Raw genomic sequence first — 24,022 nt, 5'->3', positions numbered from 1 at the left:
TGCACATTGTCTGAGATAGGCATGGCTACCGAACAAGGAAAAGTAAGATATGATTTAGTCATATGAGATTGGAGTTTGTTCTTATCACAGCAACATGTTACAAAATATAAATATAGAAAAATACAGCAAAATATTTAAAGTAGAAAAGTAATTAGTGTAGATAGATATGTTATAAGTCCCTTTCTAGTCTTCTGCTAAACTCATAAAGCTGTTGTATTTACAGTCCAGTATTGTATGGCGTCAAAGGTTCTGAACGTCAGGTATAGTTTGCATCTTTATCATCTCAACTTAACAAAAATTTGCTAAAACTTGGAGTCGATGTCAAATTCAAACGATAATATTTGAGTAGGATCTTAGGAAAGTGAACATAATTCCAATCATCCAGCGTAAGCATGATGTCTTAATGAAAAGATGACGTCACTTAATAGTAATTACCTGTTTCAGTGAGATGAAGATGTGCTTCCAATAATCTTGCCTCAGACTGCATTGGTTCAATCAGTTTCTCCAGGACATATAAAATGTTGCAAATGCGTTAATTAGCCAACAGATTAATATCTTCAGGTTATTTACAATTGTGATTCATTTTAATAGACATACATGTTTCTCAGTTATTTTAATTCTTGGCATACACTAGTAAATATAGCCTTAACAGTAACCGTTTTAATTCTCCATAGTTTGCGAATTAGTTACTTCATCAGATTGTTAATTGGCAATATGTTATTACACATTTAATTTTGAAATAAGAAAAGCACTATATGTTTTGGTCTCATGGATATGGGTATCTCATATTCTAGACATTTTACAATAGTTTTCTTTTTCATTTTAGATGTGTATGTCATATATCCAATTCTTGAGTAAATATGCCGGAAAGTCTTTGGAGATACATGCATAGATGAATAGTCACATTATATATGGTTTTTATAAGATAATATGTACTTGTGCCAACTAATGTAGCGTCTTTTGTTTTGTCATCGTTACCATACAAATTAATCATCAGATCAAACATTGTTGGTATTGTAGTCTGGGTAGTCTGATAGAGGAGGCCACCTTATTACTTTACAGATAGTACTGGATCCCATTTATGGGATCATACAACTTGATGCCTTGGCTGTGAAAATTATTGACACTGACCGCTTTCAGCGTTTGAGGAACATCAAACAATTATCCTTTGCAGAATTCGTCTACCCCGGAGCCACCCATACGCGTTTCGTCCACAGCATCGGGTACGTATGAAGCAAATAAATAGATAAAAAAACAAATAAATAAATCTTAAATCTATCAACTCGCAAGGCAATAGTATGTGAACATTAATAAATTCTGATACCTTTTCTTTTGATGGCTGCCCTAAAATGATCGTGATAGACTGGAAAGGATATATATATATATATATATATATATATATATATATATATATATATATATATATATATATATATATATATATATATATATATATATATATATATATATATATATATATATATATATATATATATATATATATATATATATATATATATATTTCATTGCGTATATCATCGCGACAACAACAAAAAAAATACAAATCGAAAACGTTGTGTGCAAGTGTTGTAAACTTCAGTGTATATCTCATTAATTAAGTTATTGGTATCATTATATGCGTATTCAATCTCTGAAAGCATCTTTCGAAAGAGAACATTAGTCCCAGATGCCATCCATACAATGTGCTGTTAGATATATTCCAAGAACGATTAATCACATATATCATGCGGAATATGGTCGTCAAGATCTTGAAACCTTATCATTTTTCTGAAAAAAATGAATCCTCCGCTTTTTACAAATTTAATTCTGAAGTTGTCGATGAAAATGTATCCATGCAATATATTATTGTATTATCTTTATGCAGACTTGTATTTATTTGAAGAAAGCTATATGGAAACAGTATAGATCGTGAGTAAATGCATTAGTGTTGGCGTTTGCTGTCTCTCTAGTTAACATTTATTCAAATAATTCATATACTAATTATAAATGATTCTCAACAAATTTTGAGGGTTGTTCATTTATGAAGCGGTATTAATGGTTATTTGATAATGAAAATAAAGCATCATTTTGATAACAGTTTAAAAGCGTCCAGACTAAGCAGCAAATAAGACCTTTTGGTGCAAGCTATCCTACCCACCTGTTTTGTGTCTATTCCTTGTTTTGAAAACTCCACACCATGCACGTTTCAATAACATTTGGGACAAAACTAGACAATCCTCTTAATATACTTATTTTATTTGTTTAACTCTTAGTATTATACTTAAAGATCCTTATAAAGATACAAAATAAAGAAAGAAAACGCTAGGGAAAAATCCACCAATTATAAAACACATTAGCAAACGCCTCCTTTTGTATTCCTTTTTAGATAGACTTTAGCACATTATCATTCCAGTTTTAGATGAGTTTAGATCGTTCAAATCGCATTTAGGATAGTTACACAATGCACTAGATAACGAATGAGAGTAATACAATAAATGAATAATTTACTACAGTCGTAAAATGGAATGGACACTCGTAGCACAAATACCTTGTTGCATTATAAAAACAAGAAAGACTAAATAGAAATAACAATATTGATGACCACGTTATTATAAATGTGAAAACTACCATAGTTCTATGAATACTAAGACTTACAATATGATACTCTTAATGAAAAGTATTTTTATACTATGTTATTGAACTACTTGCTGGAAAAGAAAAAGACACACATATACCAAAAGCTAAAGGATAGTAAAATATATGCATTTGGAGAGGTGTTTATTGTAACTGGTGCATTACAGAATTATATTGACAAAATCGATATAAAGTAGGAAATCTGCAGCGAGGAAATCAGCAGCGATTAATAAAATATTGTATTGATAAGGAAAAAATGCAACTTAAACATATTACACTAACAAAATTGTTGATGCACTTAGATAAGAAAATATAAATGAAACAAAAACAGACTTCAACATTAGTTAATGAAGGTGCAAAGTGAAATCAGAATTAAAAGATGTTCAAATGTCAGCTACGAACAATTCATGAAGAATGTTTATTAATGTCATAACCATTTCTTCAATAATATATATTATGTATCACAGGAGTAAAGAACCTAATGATTGACCTTGGCCTTAATATACTATATCCCCATCGATTGTTCTTTCAATGTTCAGGTCAATAGTGCTGAATACATTTTCTTTGGTGATAGTTCAGCTTTTGCTGAACCTGTATAGGGACACTTGTATTCGAACTGATACATACATTTTCACAAATATTGTCCTCCGTCATCCACCTACAGTTCCATTAAATCTTTAAATTGTTTCCGTAACAGCGTTATCGTTCGGATTATTAGCAGTGTGATCTAGTAATTTGTATATTAAAATACAATTATATAACAAACCATTGTTCTTTTTTAAAAGATTATTTACTTTTTTATAAACCTAACAATTAAACATTGCCAACAAACAGAAAAATCGTATGTACTACCTCCTCTGCACGACAGCACTTAAACGTCTTCCATGCAAAACTGTAATACATCATCCAACTAATGTTTATTACTTCTGCAGTTACGTTAAACGCCAATTTATTATTTTTATCACATTTATAGCGTTTGATTATTTCAGTTTCAGATGCGAATGCAAGATGGATATTCCAACTTCTCAATATGTTATGGTATACAAAATGTGAATATATGTAGGCTAAAACCTATCATTGAAAATTATTGGGTATACGTAATGTGATACTGGATGTTATCATACGCCACATGAATGACGTCCCATTATTTTGCGCTAATCAGTCAATACGCCATTTCAATAAAAACCTAAACGCAAGCATATAATTCGTTCTGATGCATTGCGGTAATATCAAAATTAAAAAGAAAACGAAAGCAAAATGAAGATAAAAAAATCCCAAAAGCAAACAAATAGATCATGAATTATATGAATGAAACTTGATCACGTCTCAGTACAACGTGATACCTTCCTGTTATAAAAATCTACCGGAACAAAAACGATTCTGATTCAAATGTGACCGAAATAAAGTTTCCTCAAACAGATGGAATGCCATGCACGCAAAAAAAACACAACGATGTGTTGTCTTTTAGGAAACAAATGACACAATAAACAAAGTTAAAATTGAAAATACAATTATTAAAATTTGAGAGGGGACAAGTCCCCTCCTGACTTCATCGTTTTCATTGTCTATAAACTTTTTTACGTAAATGTGAAGAACAATGTGCCAGGATTTAAAGTGGGTGTTTAACATAAAAGGAAACAGTGAATTCATTTATTTATCTACAGCCAGAACATCTGAATACTGACCGCTTGCACTATGGTCAGAATAATGGGTCTGAAAATGAGACATATAAATATCAGCATATACATATCAATATAGCTTGTATGTAATATGCCTATTTCACCTGCAAAACACTGTATTATATTTATAAATAAGCTACGTAAACATCTGCTCAAAGATAAGAATCATAAATATAACATATGCATTATTGTGATAACATAGTTATTGTGAAACACACACACACACTCTCACTGTTCCTGCTTTTTTAAACAGACAAGAGGATTCGTTGTTCTGACATTTCAGAGTAGGTGGTTGCAAGGTTGGTATCATAGTGTTGTTTTAAAGACATTGCTTAAAAGGAGGTTGGGTGGGCTACGTTTAGTTTTTCTATTCATATATCATTTTGTCATGTGGCAAGTAGAAATTAGGTAAATGACATAGGCTGGTGGATACCTACGATTAAAACAATAAATCCTAAACATTTGCAGAAATCATTACTGCTTCTTGATATTGATCTGTACAATAGAGAAACCACACACACAAACACACACACACACACACACACACACACACACACACACATATATATATATATATATATATATATATATATATATATATATATATATATATATATATATATATATATATATATATATATATATATATATATATATATATATATATATATATATGTATATATATATATATATATACATATATATATATATATATATATATATATGTATATGTATATATATATATATATACATATATATATATATATATATATATATATATATATATATATATATATATATATATATATATATATATATATATATATATATATATATATATATATATATATATATATATATATATATATATATATATATATATATATATATATATATATATGGTATTGTTGGCAATTATTTTAATTGCATGTGTAAATATATAAACAATTTGGCCATTTTTACACTTAGTTGTTATTACAGTACAAACCATTAATGATCATTTGATCATTTTCAGAGTATATCACTTAGCATGTGAAATGATCAAGGTTATCGATGCTCAAAATCTCAGCGAGAGAATCAGATTGTCTCCAGATGACAAAATGTGTATTCGTGTGGCTGCTTTGTGCCATGATCTAGGTAAATATCATATATGTCCTTTACGCTTTGAAGTTATTGTGTTTAAATGTCACGACATTTATCATTAAAAGTGACTGTCTTCCATATATTAGGACTTTGCAGCAGATACCGCATTACGTGAAACACAGATATATATATTTTATAAAATTTACATTTCCTTTTTGTATGCTGTTGACTGCCAAGGCACATATTATTAACTTCGATAACAATAATAATAATGAATGCATAATAATAATAATAATAAAAATAAGAAGAAGAAGAAGAAGAAGAAGAAGAAGAAGAAGAAAAAGAAGAAGAAGAAGAAGAAAAAGAAGAAGATTGCTATTAATATTTGTATTATTATTACTATTATTATTATTATTATTATTATTATTATTATTATTATTATTATTATTATCTCTTAATAATAAGAATATAACATTGGGTTTTAAATTTAAGCAAACATTTCACAAAGTCTAATAAGTATTGGAATATTTGCAAAGAGATGATCTTACCAGGGCATTTAAAGGAAAATATGGTGTCTTCCAAAAGTTTATGGCAATATACGTTTGCATTATTTGGTTATATACAGACTCCTAGATTACATCACATAGGATAACAATTGTATTTTTGATATGGTGCAAATTGTCACAGTAAAGTGTCAATGTAATGACAAGCGATTGATGTATCAATCGGAAATGATAGCAGACTAGGAAATCAATGCTTTATCTTGTTTTCATAAGGTCACGGACCATTTTCCCATGGTTATGAAGAAATATTCGAAGACGTCCAGAAAGTTAAACTGAAGGTACGATAATATAGTTTTTGTTGGTAATCTTGTACATTAATTTCTCTGTGTAGAGCACAGTTATGCGTTCAATTTACGTCTCTGACAATCTTCTTTAAAAGCATAATTCCTCCATCCCCGAAAGATGTCATCGGCCACGCCATGGCTTCATATCACTCCAGCATTAAGCTGCCTGATGCCATGAGTGTTTGCTTCATATAATAATTCTAAGTCTTCTTTTTCTTATTTTTCTTCTTGATACAAAGGGTGTTTTATTCATTTAAGTATTATGTCTTATTCTTTTTCTTATTCTTCTTCTTCTTCTTCTGATATTATTGTTATTATTATTATTATTATTATTATTATTATTATTATTATTATTATTATTATTATTGGTAGTATTAAATGGATACAGCATATTGAACTATTCATATTTGATAAAGATTAAATTCATTTTACAGTACTTGGCATGTGGAACGCTGTATCTTTATAGGCCAAATATCACACATACTCTTTCCTCAAATTATGCCTGGAAGACTTTGAAAATACATTGGTACATTTGTTTTGCGGCACGATTTTGAGACAAATGCGGCATATATAACGCGGATTTTGTTCCGCTGAACATTCATCTATCCATCCAGCATTCGCACTGTATAATCAACTGTTTACATTATCTCTAAAGCGAACAGTGTGGAAACAAATACGTCCTTTGATTTGAGATAAAATGAATAACAGAGAACATGTTTTAGCATGACCACTTTAATTGTACTGTATGAATAGCGATATGGCGACGTCGAATCTGTCACTTCTACAGGTCACAAGATCCTATAATTATTGCAATGAGCATTTAGATCAAAATCGTACACATTAGAGCACAAATTTGGGCATGATATTTTGTTTTAGCCAGTCGCACAAAATTTATGCATGGGGAATATCAAGATACATGCATATCATAAAAATAAGACTAATGATTTCCAAGAAGATACAAAACTGGAACGAAGAAAAAAGATTAGAAAACGAGCAAAGAAACAAATTCTAAATACTTTATTCATGATCCGTGGAATCGAATGTATTTCCTTTCTACGACGATGTATATTTTTGTAGTATAATTTCCATAGAATTGAAATTCCCAAATAAGAGTCAAATAAGTTATAAAATCAACAACACAAAACGATTAGCGATAAGAGAAACGAGATAACTCTAGGTATAGCAATAATATTAACATTTACTTAACTGTACAGGAGTCATTTGCTAAATCTTTATCCAACATAAAGCTTTCTTCCCTCGGACCTGTCATATTATTTTCTATATTATCTCTTAAATGATGTCCAATCTTCTTATTTGTCCTAACAATTTCGATCTCTTCTCTCTTACATTTCTTGTCATTTGTTTAGTATAATTATATTTTTATAACCTATATTAAGTTGTGTTTCGATTCGAATCTACATGTTGACCACTATCTTTCTAAAAATGTATATTTAGAGTCCATTTGAATATAAGACTTTGTCCTCCTTGGTTCCTTCATCAAATTATTAATAAATGTTCATCTTATGTTTTTCAATAGCTTCCAGGCTTTATGGTCTTTAAATACTAATTTGTCTTTATCGAATATGTGAGCTTTGTTCATTGATTAAAAAAGTGGATCATTTGAAAACTCACTGGCAACATAAACCGTTCTAGGATTTTTTTTGGGCTCCTTCTAATTTGAAATATAGCGTACTAATGGTTTGTATTTGTTGCTTCGTGTCTTACACTACTGGTGGTATGATGGTCACGTATGTCTTTCAGACGAAGAAATAGGCCTTTCTTTATTGTATCCCACACTGGTATCAGTAATTTCTAGTTTCTCGTCGGTATATGATTATCAGAAGTGTTAGCCTTACATATCTGGGTGTTGATCTTGTTTGGACAGAGTTCAGTTTGTCTGTCATAGTGGAAGATGAAGTTAGAACTGAGGAACTCTCATCAAAAGCAAGAGTATCGATTTCATTATCTTTCAAACCCTCGGGCCAAAAGAAATTAAACACAAAATTAAAGGTGCGATTATTAAAGAAAAAACAATTATGTCTTTTTGTTGTAACAATACAATCCTCAAAATCTTTCTTTCACTTCTCATTTCTAACTTTTGAAGATCTAGCAGTTTTTATTTGCCAACATCTTTATTAAGACAAAGTAATAAGGAAATGCAATAGTAGAAGTGGTAGGAAAACGTACTAAACAATGTCAAGCATCTGTCTACTCATGCAAGTATGCTTGTGTTTGTCTTAGGACTGTATCATTGAATTAATCGATTTAGATATCGATTATATATATGCATTTTTCAGCATGAACGCATTTCTCGGTTGTTGGTGAAAAAACTTTTGAAGGAGATATCTGGCTTCAAGAATCATTGTGAGGGCGACGAATCTAAATGCATTGAACTTATTCAAGATCTGATTGAGGTATGTTAAGATTGTGCCTGCATAATGCATCATTATATTTGGAACGTAAAATCATTCTACAGAGGACATATGGTTTAATATATCTTCAAATTAGCAAAGAATAAATCGTAGGTTTTTAGGAAATAATCGTGCATGAAGTAATTAAAAAATTGTCATCTCGTGCCTGATGCTAAAACAAAGGCATCACTGAAGTTTGTTTCATTTTTCCTTAAATCATTTATTAGTAACGGTGAAACGCTTGTAATTTGTCACATCATATCAAATAACTTCCTTTAAGCAGCCATTCGGTATATGTCCAGACGTCAATACAGATGAACTCATGCAATCAATTTGAAATCATTGGGATTTTAAAGACAAAGTTGCTTCTCTTTCGTAAATATAGTTTGCAAGCTGGAGGAAAGCATTATTACTATTAAACATTACCATTATATTCTTTTTCATATAACTAGATCTTTGAACGCCATTGCAATTTGATGACCAAAAGAGCATCTAATGTCCATTCAAGATTGTATACATATTCTAGAGCATACACATAAACATGGTATGGCTTTTTTTGTACATGTACAACAATTAACTTCACCAAGAGTGTGAGGCCTTGAAAAAGAAACTCAGTTTTAAAAAACCAAAACGAAACCGAGCTAAACCTCAAAATATTTGTACCAATGCACAGCTTTAGAACAATAATGAAATCTGAAGTATATGTGCTAAAGATGAAAATAGTGTCATTACTGAAATAAAATATCAACACAGCTGTCACTTTAATTAGGAAAACATACACCTCGAAATTTGTAAAATAATATGACTTATCAACATATTTGTAATGATATACATTGTCAAGTTTCGAAACGGATAAGTGGACTGGACATATAATTTGTCAAGTGTCGAAATGGATTAGTGGACTGAACATATACTTTATCAAGTGTCGAAATGGATTAATGGACTGAATATAATCATTTTGTATTCTTAAACGTTTACATTCCTTCATAACAATATATTTCTACTTGTTTGTGCATCTTTCTCTATGCCCCATTGTTAATTCAATCATTCGCTATAATTTCGTAGTTCTGTTTTATGCTTACAGGCAAAGTAAAGTTTGCAACAATATCGTTGAACGTCACCTAATCTGATAATGGATTTCAATTAGTTTGTTCAAAATACTTTTGAAACTTTTAATCACACGTGCGATTTTAGCTACAATTAAACCGTACCAACTATGCTGTCATTTTCGACTGTGTATCCAGGCTGATTCTTCTGGTATTCAAAATAAAATAAAAATGAGATACAGCGTTAGATTATCAAATGCGTTAACATTTTCTATTCATTATTTTGATGCTTGAAGACTTTTCACCTTTTATTATTTATTTAGGGGGATTTCGATAAGTACAAAGAAGACGAAAGCATGAAGAAGAAAAAGTACATGTTTCAGGTAAGATATATATCTTATGTATTTCAACACAATATTATTTGCCGTAGAAGAGGAATGTACATTTCATTTATGTACAATAGGAAGGAAAATATTTGATCATGTCCTAATGAAGTGATTGTAGCAAGATACGTTATGTATCCAGTGGGAATTAAAGTATAACCGTTCTATTATTGTACTGGTGCGATATGGAGTTTTGGGAGTTTTTCTTGAAGATATGAAGATATCTTGTAACAACAATAATGATATTATGCGATCGCGATGCTTTAATCTTTAAAATTTGTAGTTGCAGATTGGAGAGTTTAGATTCGATTATGAGTATCTTAGATGCAACGATTCTCTTTAACTTTTACATCATAATAACATTGATTGCAAATATGAACATTACATATTCTGAAATTAATTTAAACTGAACTAAGAATATTATTATAGTGTCTATGTAAAGTATTATCACTTGGATTATACGGTTAATGCTTCCCATGTAAAACATTATCAGTGCACTTGGATATACGAGTAATGCTTCCTATGCACAATATTATCAATTGGATTATACATTTCATGCTTCATATGTGAAATATTTTCATTCAAATAAGATATTAATTTTCATACTTCTCATATCAATTGGACTATTTATTTAATACTTCTTATTTACAATATTATCAGTCCAATTTGATTATTATTATTATTATTATTATTATTATTATTATTATTATTATTATTATTAAGATCGTTTCAAACAAGACAAGTGGTGTGGACGTCGACAAATGGGATTATTTCAAGAGGGATGCCAGGGCTTGTGGTGTGCCTGAAACTTTTCAATACGATAGGGCTCTCAGTGTGGCTCGAGTGGTGAAAACGAAAAGTGGAGAGTATGAACTGGGATACAGGGACGAAGTAAGTCCTAATCAAGTGCATTTTGTAGAAAAGTTACAAATGAGTCGAACTAGGTTTTTTTCCTGCAGACTATGTAATAATATGAACTTTAAAAAAAACAACAGAGTTTACATATTAGGGACAACTAAAGCAGTGAGTACATATTTGTTTAGAAATTAGTGATATTAGAATAAGGAGCACTTTATAAATTAGAAAGCAGACAGTATAGAACATTATAACGTATTATTTTAACACAGGTACCACACAAGAAAAAGGCAATAAGAAAAACGTTATGGAAACAAGTAACAGATGCGGCTCATTTAACAAGATTTACATATTTACAAACAGTGCTTCACAATATGGAAGAGGATAGATTTTCAAAGACAGTCATTAAAGACATGTGTTATATATCATTGTATTCCTTATGACGTTTGTACTCACTTGATTCATCACATAATGAATAATATTTTACTTTACAAGGGCTATCCACATATAGGCTAGTGATAATGTATCAACTATGAATAAAATGCCATCAGACACAAATTATTGTCTGATAGAAAACAAGGTCATATTCCTGAAAGCGGGTAATGTTTGATAAGTTTCATTAGTAATATTACATAATAAAAGCTGATAATAATCAATGGTAGACAATATATATATATATATATATATATATATATATATATATATATATATATATATATATATAAACAGTGTAAATATGCATTAGCAATAAGTATTGTGTAAAGGGAAACTAAACTCTAAACAATCAACACAAACAAACTGGCGAACAAATAAGACAACATTAGTATAATGCATATTTACCATGGCAGATTTTAAGGTGGATACTTTGAACACGCAGAAAAGGGCAAATCCACTGTGTGAATGCGCAACTATAATCTGTGAAACATCAAAGATCTATATAGGAGAAATGTCAAAACGAGTGCTTAATATAAGACGAATAATAGTAGCTACAATAATTTCTTCGTTTTTGGTACTATCATATTTTGATTTTTTTTTTACAAATTCTGTAAGAGTTATAGCATCACCGGCAGAAAGATTAAAAAGGGTCAGCAAAAAGTTGAAGTTGAAAATATGAAGGTGGCTGGGTCTATAGTCTATAATTTGATAATGTGAAAATATTTTGCAATGAAAATACATAAATAGTTGATAAAAAAATTAGGAAAGGAAACAGCAGTCTCAAACTTACCTAGACTCATTAGTGGTGTAATAGGCTACTTACTTATGACTGCTGTAAATATGGTTTCCTTTCTAGCTTATCCTGTTTGTATGTTGGTGCTGTAGACAAAGTAAACACAACATGAAATAACTGAAAAGCCTAACCAGGAAATTAGATAAACAACTTCTGCAACATTTTGTACGCGATTTAGATTTTTAACTTAGCTTTAACACTTATTATATCATATCGTGTCGATGTATGTGATGTTGCAGTTTATTGCGATGTCTGGCACTGGGCCATTATGCCCTGGACATGTAGCATCATGTTCCATCTACTATCCTGCCAGAAGACCGACCAGTCCTAACACTAACTTTTGAATGCTGAACATCAAGCGAGGCAGCTGTTAATACCATTTTTATAAGTCTTTGGAATAACTTGGCTGAGTTTGGAATCCTGGATCTCCAATTCGGACTCTCTAACCACCTATTCCCCCGGAGCTGTCACATTGTGTTGTTAAAAAAACATTTCAACCATAGTTGATTTGTACGTGAAGAATACTTATCAACGTATCATTTCTTATCCACACAATTGGTATTTGATGCGCTTGTTGTATTTCGTTTATTCGGTCTTGACGTCGTTTTACAAACTAGCCAATACCTGATATAATTGAATCTTACTGTTGTGCCGCATGATACTATTTCTGAAATCGATCCTCCAAATAAACTTGATTTTATTTCTTTGTGTCTAATAAATATAGTAATGTATAAACCAATAGAAACGAATGAAAAACCAATTAATGCGTTTCTAGTTCCACCCTGTCGGATAGAACAATGGCTTAGTAGGATATTTGGAATTTTGGTTTTTGAAAAATTGATTATAGTTTAAAACAAGAAATCCGGCTTTGAATCGTAACCTGTGTATTATTATCATCTTAAGATCTCGCAAAGGAAGGTGATATTATCAATGACATGGAAAAATACACAACGTTCTGTCTTGGTCAGCTGAAGCTCATTTTCTCCCCACAGCTTCTCAAATCCATGCTGCATAAACTTGTGTTCATCCCTGCGCCAGACAATACTAGTCGCTTATTTCAATGACGATTGAAATGAAAATTCATTGTTCAAGTCTCTCGCGCGCAATGGAGTATCCCCCTATGACTACATGAATGAATCAGCAAAAGTTTTCTGAAACTCCACCGGTTCAGACCATCTATTCATCACTGTCCTGTCGGAGTTTAGTTGAATTCGACAAAATGCAGCTTCGCAGGGATGTATAGCTTCTTGTTGATGTCTATAAAAACTTATCAGCAATACCACCATTAGAGTGCACAAGCTAAACCACACAAAGTACTTTTCATTGAGGGTATAGTCTGGGATATATTGCTGTTGAAAACCACGATCGAAGCGGTACCGGTCGCTGACAGTGATTAACATTTGTATATGGAATATAGTATCTTCGGCTGGATTTCCATAGCAACTCACAATTCTGCTTGTGAGGATAACCACTGTATGGCAGAATATCATCAAACCCTCTCAACAAATTACTTTACGTGCCTTTCTCTAACAACACGCAGAGATGAGCTATGATGCAGCTGATGTCCTCACACTTCGATATTTAATACCACTTACACAAGTATGAAAACAAGAACTATGACTATTTCTTCCCATTCAACATGGAGTGCCCAGACGAGATTCACCGCTCCTGCAATAACAATCTGCTGCCCTCGGTATAGCAACTAGTTTTCACCGTTCCGGTCAGAGATTGTAGAAAATGCCGCATGCAAGTTCGTCGAATGCACAAAGCTGTTTCGGAATCTGCAACGAAGCATAAGTATGTCGTCCAGTTTCATCTTAAGTTGGGATTATATGTGTCTCAAATACATCGGTTGACGCCATGTATCAGGTATACTTTGAATCCGCCCAGAAACCGACGCTTAAAGATCTACAAAAGGGCCCCCATGAAGGGATTTGGAAACGTTGTTTTCATGCAAACGAGCATTGCCATATTCTGGAAAACCATAAATAATCTGCGAAAAACAGTTCTCCTCGAGCATGTCCGGGACGGTATTCATTGAAAACTCTACAAATTGATTGAAGACATATAATTTTTTCAAATGGTGTACTCATTATACAGAAACAAATGTCGGTTACAATTGACGAATCCATTAATTTGTGTTGGATCTGTCAAAGCTGCTCTTGTATGAATCTACTTCGAATCAGTCAAGCCGTCTAAGTACGGTGACAATTTGAAAATGCATTAGAGGGATATGAAATCGATGGTGATACCTGTCGTTGCCAAAAATCTCAAGCACAATAAGTACGCGGTTTTTTTTCAGGAACAACCTGGACTGACACCATGGGATAATATTCATTCGAAGAAACGGTCTACATCGTTGAACCAAAGTATGGCTGTAGTTGCTGAACAATACGGGGTGGACTTTCTCTGACGGAATCACCACTCACGAAGCGAAGATCCTAAACTAAGCCTTAGTGGTAAATGCGTATTCGCATGAACGACTTGCCATTTCTCGTTAAAAATACCGGGTGTCGATGCTGTCAAATCTTAGCTTCTTGGCTGCCAGGAATATTAATTTGGTCCAAGATGGTACCTGTATCAAGGAACTAATTCGCAATCTAACTTCTTCTGGGCATGCGTATATCTAACCGGACTATTGACAACTAGCTATGGAGGTTGCCAAATTTTAGCACATGATACCAGTCATGAGTTCCATTTTATTATTCATCATTTATATTACCTATCGAAGCTAAATCATTCATTATCGAGACTTGTCGTGAACAAATAATGTATGCAGGTACGGATGTCCCAATAATTGTTCCCAAATTCATAGTTGAATCGTTCCGCACTAGCATGATTTTTATGATCTCTGGTATTGTCAAGGAAGACCCATTACAATATGGTTCGTCAGCAGCGTCGGAAGATTAGTTTCTAGGGTCCTCCTGAACAAGTCTAGGCATGTTAGCGGCCCACATGTATATATGCATTTGCATGATCCTGCAACACTTATTGAATCTTTAGACGTTTCAGAGTTTTGCTTCATTTGATCTGCTGGCAACGTCAAAGTATTACACACTTCGCAATAGTGTCCTCTGTTTGCGGGTAAATAAATATGCCATAACGCTTAGTTGGCCAACTACATTCTGATGATGCTATTAGTACCTTTGTGGATGTCGTGAACTTTGCAACGTTTGCTTCACCCTTTTCATGCCTCATTTGATAAGCCATCTGCTGATTCTTATCAAAAGATAATCGGTCCTACAATTGGCATAAGGTTGGAATCAACGTCTCTTTTTGACCCTCATAGCTTTCTCTTAAAGCATTGTAAGGCAGATCATGAGTCAACACAATTTAGAGGTTCTTCCCCTGACTTAGGTCGGTTAATTTAATTCAGATGTGCTCTAGGCTCAAAACAGTTGCATCCAGTAATAGACTAGATTATTTAATCCAATGTATCTATCAGGTATACTGTCACAACAAAACCTTGAATCATGGACAAGATATACCTAGAAGGTCTATGAAATTTAATTTGCTCTACGAAGGTAACACGTTATGGCGATTCTGGCTCTGTCTGTATGCATTAACAGCGGAGATAAATATTATGTACCAGTTTTCAACCTGAATCATACACGATATGAAGACATATTGATTATGATTATTATATGATGAGGAAATGGTTGAATTGGGATTGTCTTTACGTAATATAACATACTTACAATTTTCGAAGAAGCGCATGACTCAAGAATGTGAACAAATTCGTCGCGGGTCATCTAATTATTTTCCTTGAACAAAAAAAACTATGCCTATTAAGATGTAAAGCCGACAAAAAAAATTGTTGTCCTGTACGATGATGTGATACTTCACAAAAACGATAACAACGGAAACGTGATCTGCCTGACAATGATAAACACACATGCCTAATGTAATCCGTGAGAACTGTGACGTGTTGATAATATTTCGTCAGATTGAAGCAGATAACAATGTAGACATGCGTTGAACTTTGTGTACCGTAGATTAGTCTTGGAAGGAATTTTCAATATGTTCGTGGAAGTCATCTAGTTTCCTCATTATTAACGTGACAGGAGGTACGTTACACAAAGTATAACACACGTTTGGTCGGGAATTTGTAAAACAATATATAAGTTTCAGTTGCAAGGAGACCAAAAGTGGAGATATTCGCACATGTTTCGGATCCAAGCTCTTACCATAGATCAAGAACGTGCGCGAAACATCGGAACAAGTGGCAAAGATGATACGAGATTATAGACAGTATGGTATCTTTCTCAAGATGGTCCGTTGCACAATCGACATCAGGAAAAGCAGGAGACACCACCACACATATGCCGTATATTATGGACATTTACCTTAAAGTCAATACTAAAGGTGACAGCGAGATAATAAGAATGGCCACCTTCCACGCGGAAATTCGCCCGGATATTTGTCAAAATTGGAGTTATCGCCCAGAATACATCCTTGGTCTGCCTCCCCCTACCAGAAAAAACAGCAATGACTGTACACGATTGTCTGGCTCTTCTATGATCTTCGTCTAGGATACAGACAGCAGTGCATACTATACCCAGCATATTTTGCATCAACAATCGTGGACCCACACCTTGCTAGTGTGTCGACCAGTCCTAGTGTTGGTGGCATCACGTATCCTCTCAGCCATGTACTATTGCTGAGAAGGTATGGACCTTTTAGAAGAGAGAAAATATCTTCGACATCACTGCCGGAGTCAGACCAGAGGGAAACTTTGTGGTGTTCATGCATTTGACGGACGTGAAAACAAAGTTTCTCTGGAAGCCTGGTGACAAATTATGACTTACTCGCGATGAAGAAATCTGTCAAATATTCCTAGATTGTCCTTATGCGGGATGAACTTCAAGACAAAGGATCAGGAAACATGATCATCGCCACGTGTAAAGCCAGAATCGTTAACCTGAATTAGGATATGAAACTCACTGAGTCACATACGTCTTGTTCTACACCTAAATTTGGTAAGTATCTAACGATACATTTGATGTCGGAAATCTTGGTTATTTTATATTGTAATTACAAACTCAAAAATATTTTGGGAATCACTTTTATGGTGCACTGAGTGCACTCGCGGGAAGTTCGAAACCGCAAACCATTGTTGATTTAGAGGTGTCACTTGGAAGCTACGTTTGAAAGTAAACAAAGTTATAGGACGATAAAGCACAGCAACCTGACGGAGGCCTCAATCTGGATTTTACCAGGTATCAATCCCGATTTGACTAAGTTGACAACCAAGTTTTTGTTGGCGTCGACACAAACGAGTTGGTGGTTTGTCACTCTCGACCTTAAAAACTGCAAACGTCAAACGTGTACAGCATCAATGTTGTTTTGGAAACATTGAAATCAACTTCATCTACTTATACGTTTTTGTTAGGAAACTTTTTGCTGCCGCCCAATGCAATATCTGCACAATTTCTATGCTGTGCTCAGAAGCTATCGGAAAATAACGATTACCACAGGAGAATTAGAGTAAGTGTCGGCTAAAATGGAGAAATATATATGGGTCTTCGGATAAATAATGTTACCTGGTAGGTCCGCAGCGAGTTCCGTTTCCCAATAAAGTACTTTTCTTTTAAAACGTTTTAACATATATAAAATATCAAAATACAAATGTTCCTTCCACCTCAAAGTATTGTAGAAATAGAAAGCCTACATGGTCATGACCACTTAAAATTAATATGAAATCATCTCAACCTGATTATATCAGATATGGAGTGTTCTTAAATACTATCATGATATACAAATATCTGGTATCGATAGTGTACTATCTACATGCAATAGTTGATAATATTTCTTCATCGATGGCTGGATTAAATATGTAGAGGGATCATTACCGTCACTGGAATGAAAATATATCTGAAATTAAGGAAACTACATTCACTCCATTAAATAAGCGTCTAACTCTTGCAAACTTTCGAGAAAAGCCGGGTTCTTTGCTGAAAAATGCCATCTAGAACAGGGGCAAGAAGAATTCTTATGTGGTCAGCTACTAGGATTTTTGTTTGTCAGCCAAAATATCTCAATGGCAGACCCGCGATATACATAGAAGCAAGGACCCAACGGGAGGTGATCATGGGTAATCAATCTGAAACTGAGATTAGAACGCGCTGTTCCTGGACCCTGTTTTGGCGCCTTAAGGTGATTACTCGCGGCTGCATGGACATCTGTCTTTGGGTAATATGAGGACTGTTGGTGAGCTCTGCTTAGTAACTAAGGTAAATAAGCCCCCAACCTCTCCCACAAAAAGCGAAACAAGGAAAACTCTACATTGCTTTGATATTACTATGTCTTCTCGCCATTCAGGGGTGTTTAATGGGATGAATCTGATCTGTCATGGTAAGCATAAGGTTTTACTTTACATTACTGTAAAGCGTAGCAGTATGAAGAGAAATATTCAAAAAACATTAATCTGGACAGACGACGACATATTTCAGACTTATGAAAATAACATATTTCTATTTTGTTAAAGATCTAGGCTAAAGCCTTCTACCTCTATGCATTTGGTCTTATCAAGAAAAAAGTCATGTGCAGAAGCAGGCTGTGTAACACAGGCCAGTAACTAACATAGCATAGCTAATATTATCATGCTACTACTACTACCACTATTACTACTACTAATACTACTACTAATACTAATACTACGAGTGCAGCCACATATATTGGATATTTATTACAGATACAATCTTTGAATATGAGTTCAGCTTTCGATCTTACTTTGTTCGGAGACCGATCAATGTTTACATACAGATTTAATGTCGTATTTCCTTCCAGTAAAGTAGAGACTGACACTTGTATGAGGATGTATTAATTTATGTGTATCGAGTTCCATTCAATTTGCAATAGAATACTAGGCTTAATCGATCAATTTGAATTTTGGCATGCGTTATAATTCGGGGCTAAATTATTAATTTATGTCCTTATTACAAGAGTCAGCCAATATATACACACCATTCTGAGAGATTTAAACATTAAATATTTGAAGACCATGTATAATTAACATAATATTGGACCAAAATGGTTATGTATTTAATAGGTTATTGAATACTAATTCAAAATTGAGTAGCCTTTACTCTGAGTAAAAATAGTGGAGTATCTCGCGAATATTTTCCACCAGTTTCCTAAATTCAAGTGTTTTTCTACATATATACTCAGTTTCTGCGGAAGTCGAGTTGGTTAGCTCGTTATAACTTTGATCAGAATATTTAAGGTTCTTCTCCCTCTATCTGACAATAATAATTGTGTTAATAATTTGGGAAACTTCGAAGCTTGATCTGTTTGTTCATGAACATGAAATTCAATCTATGGTGTAAGGTCGGTGTCAGTTATAAGCACGTGACATCTGTGAAACCTAATTTAGGTTCAATAACCTAGCGCTATGTTTTGTTCTCGAGTATTTGAAATGATCTGACATCTTTACTGAAACTCAGTTGTTATAAATCGATGATTTCCTCGCGACATTATTTCCTTCTGTACTTGATACAATTCGTGATACAGCCATGCGTGTGTATTGAAAGGATTATGTTTCGCGGTATTTCTAGGTCGAGTCATCGCTACAAGAATCCTAGCAACCCAAATGAAGACGGATATATTTCTGTTGTTCCAAACAACTGCATCATATATTTTCCTTCACTGACCTTGTTCGGATGTGCTGCCCGTGCATTTTGACAGGTTCGAGTGGATCAATCCGTAGACGTGAACTTTCTCTACGTCGACAATAACAGGACTAATTGATAATTGTTTGAAGTCGACTTGGTGTGTCCAGACGGGTTGTTCAAATCTAGCAATGAATGTCTACTAACACCGGAAGCGCTGTATCTGCCAGGGAGTGGTTGCCCCTTATTAATGAGAAGTATAAATGATAAAGGACGCAAATATACACAATGCCCACAGATATTAACAAAATCGGGGAACTGAAAACAGTTTGCTCACGTAATTTGCAATTATAAATGCGATTGGATGTGTCAGGGACACATTTGGTTCTTATACTTTGCCAGAGCGCATGGATTGTTCCGTACATTTAGATACATACTTACCCTTAAGGGCAAGCGCATATGACAAAATGAACCTTGACGGTAGTTCTACATCTGCGGAAACGACATGTATATCGTGTAGCACAAACATTCTACAATGCGACTTTGCATCTCATTCATTCACATATGTTCAATGGCAACGTGTTAGCTGCCGCGGACAGTTAATACGGTCTGATACTCTTAAGACATCGAAGGACCACACAGAGTCATTACCACAACGTTCTTCACCTTTTAACGTCCACCTTGGATATAGATTTAGGAGAAACGACATGGGAAAAAGGAATGGCAAAACAAAGCACATGAAGTTGTTGTTTACGTTAGCTCACCAATTACATCATGGACCGTTTCGCGCTTTGATGGATGGACATGTGGGAAGCTGTGGTCGTACATCCACCGGCATCAAATATTAACACAGGTTAAAGGCAGCTCAGTTAGAGGCCATCGGAACTGCATCCACGATGACTCTAAAATGTAGGGGGTAGAAAAAGAATTCGAGTACCAGGGAAAACTGGAGGAATATCATCAGGCAGAAATTCGACTACCCGGTACAAATTTAATTTCACTCTATATGGCAGTGTCAGTAAATTACCAAATGCTCTTACGCAAGTGGAACACGTTTTTAACATGGATAGATCAATAATGGGACACACTGAATAACATAAGTAATAACACGTAGCAATATGTTTTGTTTAGACTCGTAATGTTTGCAATGCCACTTTCGTGTGTCAATTATTGAACTCAATGCTGCGAACGATTATCACTGATGCTTTACTCTGCCATACAAATTCGGTTAAAAGGTTTGATATGAAGACCTTTTGTTATTTAAGCAAGCATTCACAACACGACGTACTTATGTTGATTTTTCATTTTTATTTATAAAGTCTTCCGGATATTTACGGACGTTACCGATCCCGAAGCGGCCCTAATGTGAATCTGAGCAGGTTTACAACCAAAGCAGATATGAGTGCGTTTAATGGGCGGGTTGATGTTGACCTCTACCAATATATAAATCTTTAAACATGTAACGTGGCGAATCCAGATGTTGTAACGAAATCTTGCCAAAATCAATGAAATCGGTGTTAGTAGAGATTCTGTTCGTGTGTTTTTATTAAAGATTACGTAAACACAAAGGCCATTCAGATAAATTAGACAACAACCCTCTGGCAACTCAGTTTAAAAATACTAGAAAATTGTGGCCAGCAGGGAATACAAAACAATATAAATGATTATAAACACAAATAGTGGAATTGCTTTAACTGACATAAACGGCTTTGATGAAACTAAGCCTCGCGTCAATAGCTGCGTCACCGACCGATTGATTTACGTGTTATCGCTGATAATTTTTTTTTCTTCGATTTAACTTAAGAAAATATACGCGATAGTGTCAGTGAAGCGTTGAGAGCATCGCCCTCCCTGCTGCTGTTAATTAAAACATTTTATCTAACCCAATTCGACACCGTGTTCGAGGATCATGTAAGTTTATCGTTACAAATCCGTGAGGAGTTATTTTAGCACTACTAAAGAATTTTTTTAATTTATTTATATCCATATCCCCGCTACACCAGGTTTGATGAATATTTCGCAGTGTATGAGTATCAACTCCATTAAAGACAGCCAGAATATTACAGTTATCCCTGATTACTTTTGGTATTTGTGTGTATCTCTGGGTCACATAAATGATATCCGTGTTTTTGTGCCTGCCTCTGGAAATATCCGAGCTGGGTTTGATTGCTTGTCCAACATTACGTCATCATATACGACCAAATTGTTCATTGACCCATCAATAGAATCGATACTTGGTGCTTCATTAATGTCGGTGATAAATTCAACAACATCATCACCGCTTAATGATTTTGCGCTTTCATTATAATCTTTTATTACATCATAACAACGTTGATCGTCTACAGATGGTGCTACCAAATGTAATTTATCCCATTTCATCCATTTCATGATTAAATTAAGTAACAACTGCGTCTTGCCACTTCCAGATGGACCTATAATAATCATACGAACAGAATTTGGTAGCGCTGCGTGATGCTTAACTGGTTCTCGTCGTTTTGTTGCGGCAAAGTCAGTGATTTCCATTAGAATAATATATAAAAAGAATATGGATTTATATTGTGTGAAATGTAGGCCGCGCACACCGACAAGTGATCTAACAACCATTACAACAAAAAATAAAAGATCTGCGGTTACGGGCAAGTGTGAACGATGCGGTACAAAGAAATTTAAATTTATCTCCACTGGCAAGTCAGGCGAAAAACCAAAACCAAAGTCAAAACCAAAATCAAAACCAAAGTCAAGTAAAAAAAAAAAGCAACACGGAATTGATATTGCCGCCAAGTTGGGAAAATTACCCGGTACTCCGTGGGCTAAATACCCAGGAGAAAAACATCTTCCAGGATATAGTTACTGCGGTCCTGGAACCCGACTTGATATCCGACTTGATGACCAGGATCAACCAAAACCAGGTGAGTATCCGATAAACGCTATTGATAAAGCATGTCATGCGCATGATGTAGCTTATAAAAGTAAAAATCTACAAGATAGGCATCTAGCAGATGTAAAATTAATTCACGTGTTAAATTCCATCACTGATAAATTTCTCAAGGAAAAATTAGCTAGCTGGTTAATAAAATCCGCGATGAAAGGTAAATTAGCGTTAGGTGCTGGTAATTAATTATAATGGAGTCGATTTATTATTCCCCAAGAGGATATTGGAGAGGTAGCGCAGCAATTAGTAAACTCGCTGAAGCAGCAAAAGTTACAAGTTACTGCTAAAAATTGGTTATCCAAACAAGCAATATGGCAAATTTATCTACCACCGCCTAAACAAATTCACTTTGCACATTTTAATGTTAGTGGACCAAATGAAGTTCATCAAGCTGATATATTATTTCTGCCACACGATGCTATTAAAATCCGAAGACGTCAAAATACATACAAATACGCGTTAACTGTAGTTGATGTTGCAAGTAGATATAAAGATGCTGAGCCTTTAACGACTAAAACAGCATCTGAGGTAGCCAGTGCTTTTGAACGAATTTATCAACGAGGTGGTCTACGATGGCCAAATCTATTACAAGTTGATCCTGGTAAAGAATTTCAGGGTGCAGTATCATCAGTGATGAAACAACATAACGTCACCATCAGACGAGGGCATACTGAAATTCATCGTGATCAGGCAATTGTTGAGCGATTTAATCGAACACTTGCTGAGCGGTTATTTGGATATCAATACGCGAAGGAATTCATTCAAGATAAAAGATCTCGCGAATGGGTCGCAAGATTACCAGATGTGATAGCTGCATTAAATAATGAAATAACTCGAACAACCAACATGAAACCTATTAATGCAATTACCAAAAAACATATACCCGTACGACATGATTTTTTATCACAACCAATACTGGGTGATGTTACTGTGAGATATTTATATGAACCAGGTGAACTTGAAAAGGGTAGATAAAGAGCGACAAATCCTATCTGGAGTGTTACCACACACAAGATATCTAATATAACTAGATCTACTGGTAGACCAGCAATCTACAGGTTGGATTCAACTGCTCCTCAACGTGGATTTGCACGTGAACAATTACAAGTAATTCCCGAGGATACACAATTACCGCCTAAATCACTTAACTAGCACCTCGACTTCGATTACACTCAAGACAGGTCAGCATCACATTTTCTCGTGTATGACCAAGACGATTATCTTTTCTATCTACGGTAAATTGTTTTGGATGTTTATCCGAATACTGCCATAACATCATACAATTACAACTCGCACAGTGATTATTCTGCTGTT

The 24,022-nt window shown here is 34.0% G+C and overlaps 1 protein-coding gene across 1 annotated transcript; it reads left to right on the top strand.

Moving 5' to 3' along the window:
• Nucleotides 1-18,743, top strand: LOC149792127 (deoxynucleoside triphosphate triphosphohydrolase SAMHD1-like). The gene is made up of 8 exons (XM_089969528.1): nucleotides 1-42; nucleotides 1,063-1,223; nucleotides 5,329-5,450; nucleotides 6,173-6,237; nucleotides 8,541-8,657; nucleotides 10,024-10,083; nucleotides 10,807-10,974; nucleotides 18,660-18,743. Exons 1-8 carry the CDS (start codon nucleotides 22-24, stop codon nucleotides 18,741-18,743), a joined length of 798 nt encoding a protein of 265 aa, XP_089825654.1. The 5' UTR covers nucleotides 1-21.
• Nucleotides 18,744-24,022: the final 5,279 nt, after the last annotated feature.

Source organism: Sinohyriopsis cumingii, chromosome 9 (genome assembly GCF_028554795.1).
Source record: "Sinohyriopsis cumingii isolate HCF-2022 chromosome 9, ASM2855479v2, whole genome shotgun sequence".
Classification (NCBI taxonomy): domain Eukaryota; kingdom Metazoa; phylum Mollusca; class Bivalvia; order Unionida; family Unionidae; genus Sinohyriopsis; species Sinohyriopsis cumingii.
This window is presented reverse-complemented; position numbering and strand designations above follow the sequence as displayed.

Bases quoted from the DNA above. Each gene is read 5' to 3' on its own strand.
- LOC149792127 (XM_089969528.1), top strand. From the start codon at position 22: ATGGCTACCGAACAAGGAAAA. The intron at 5,451-6,172 runs GTAAATATCATA...TGTTTTCATAAG, and splicing joins TGCTTTGTGCCATGATCTAG to GTCACGGACCATTTTCCCAT. The intron at 10,084-10,806 runs GTAAGATATATA...ATTATTATTAAG, and splicing joins AGAAAAAGTACATGTTTCAG to ATCGTTTCAAACAAGACAAG.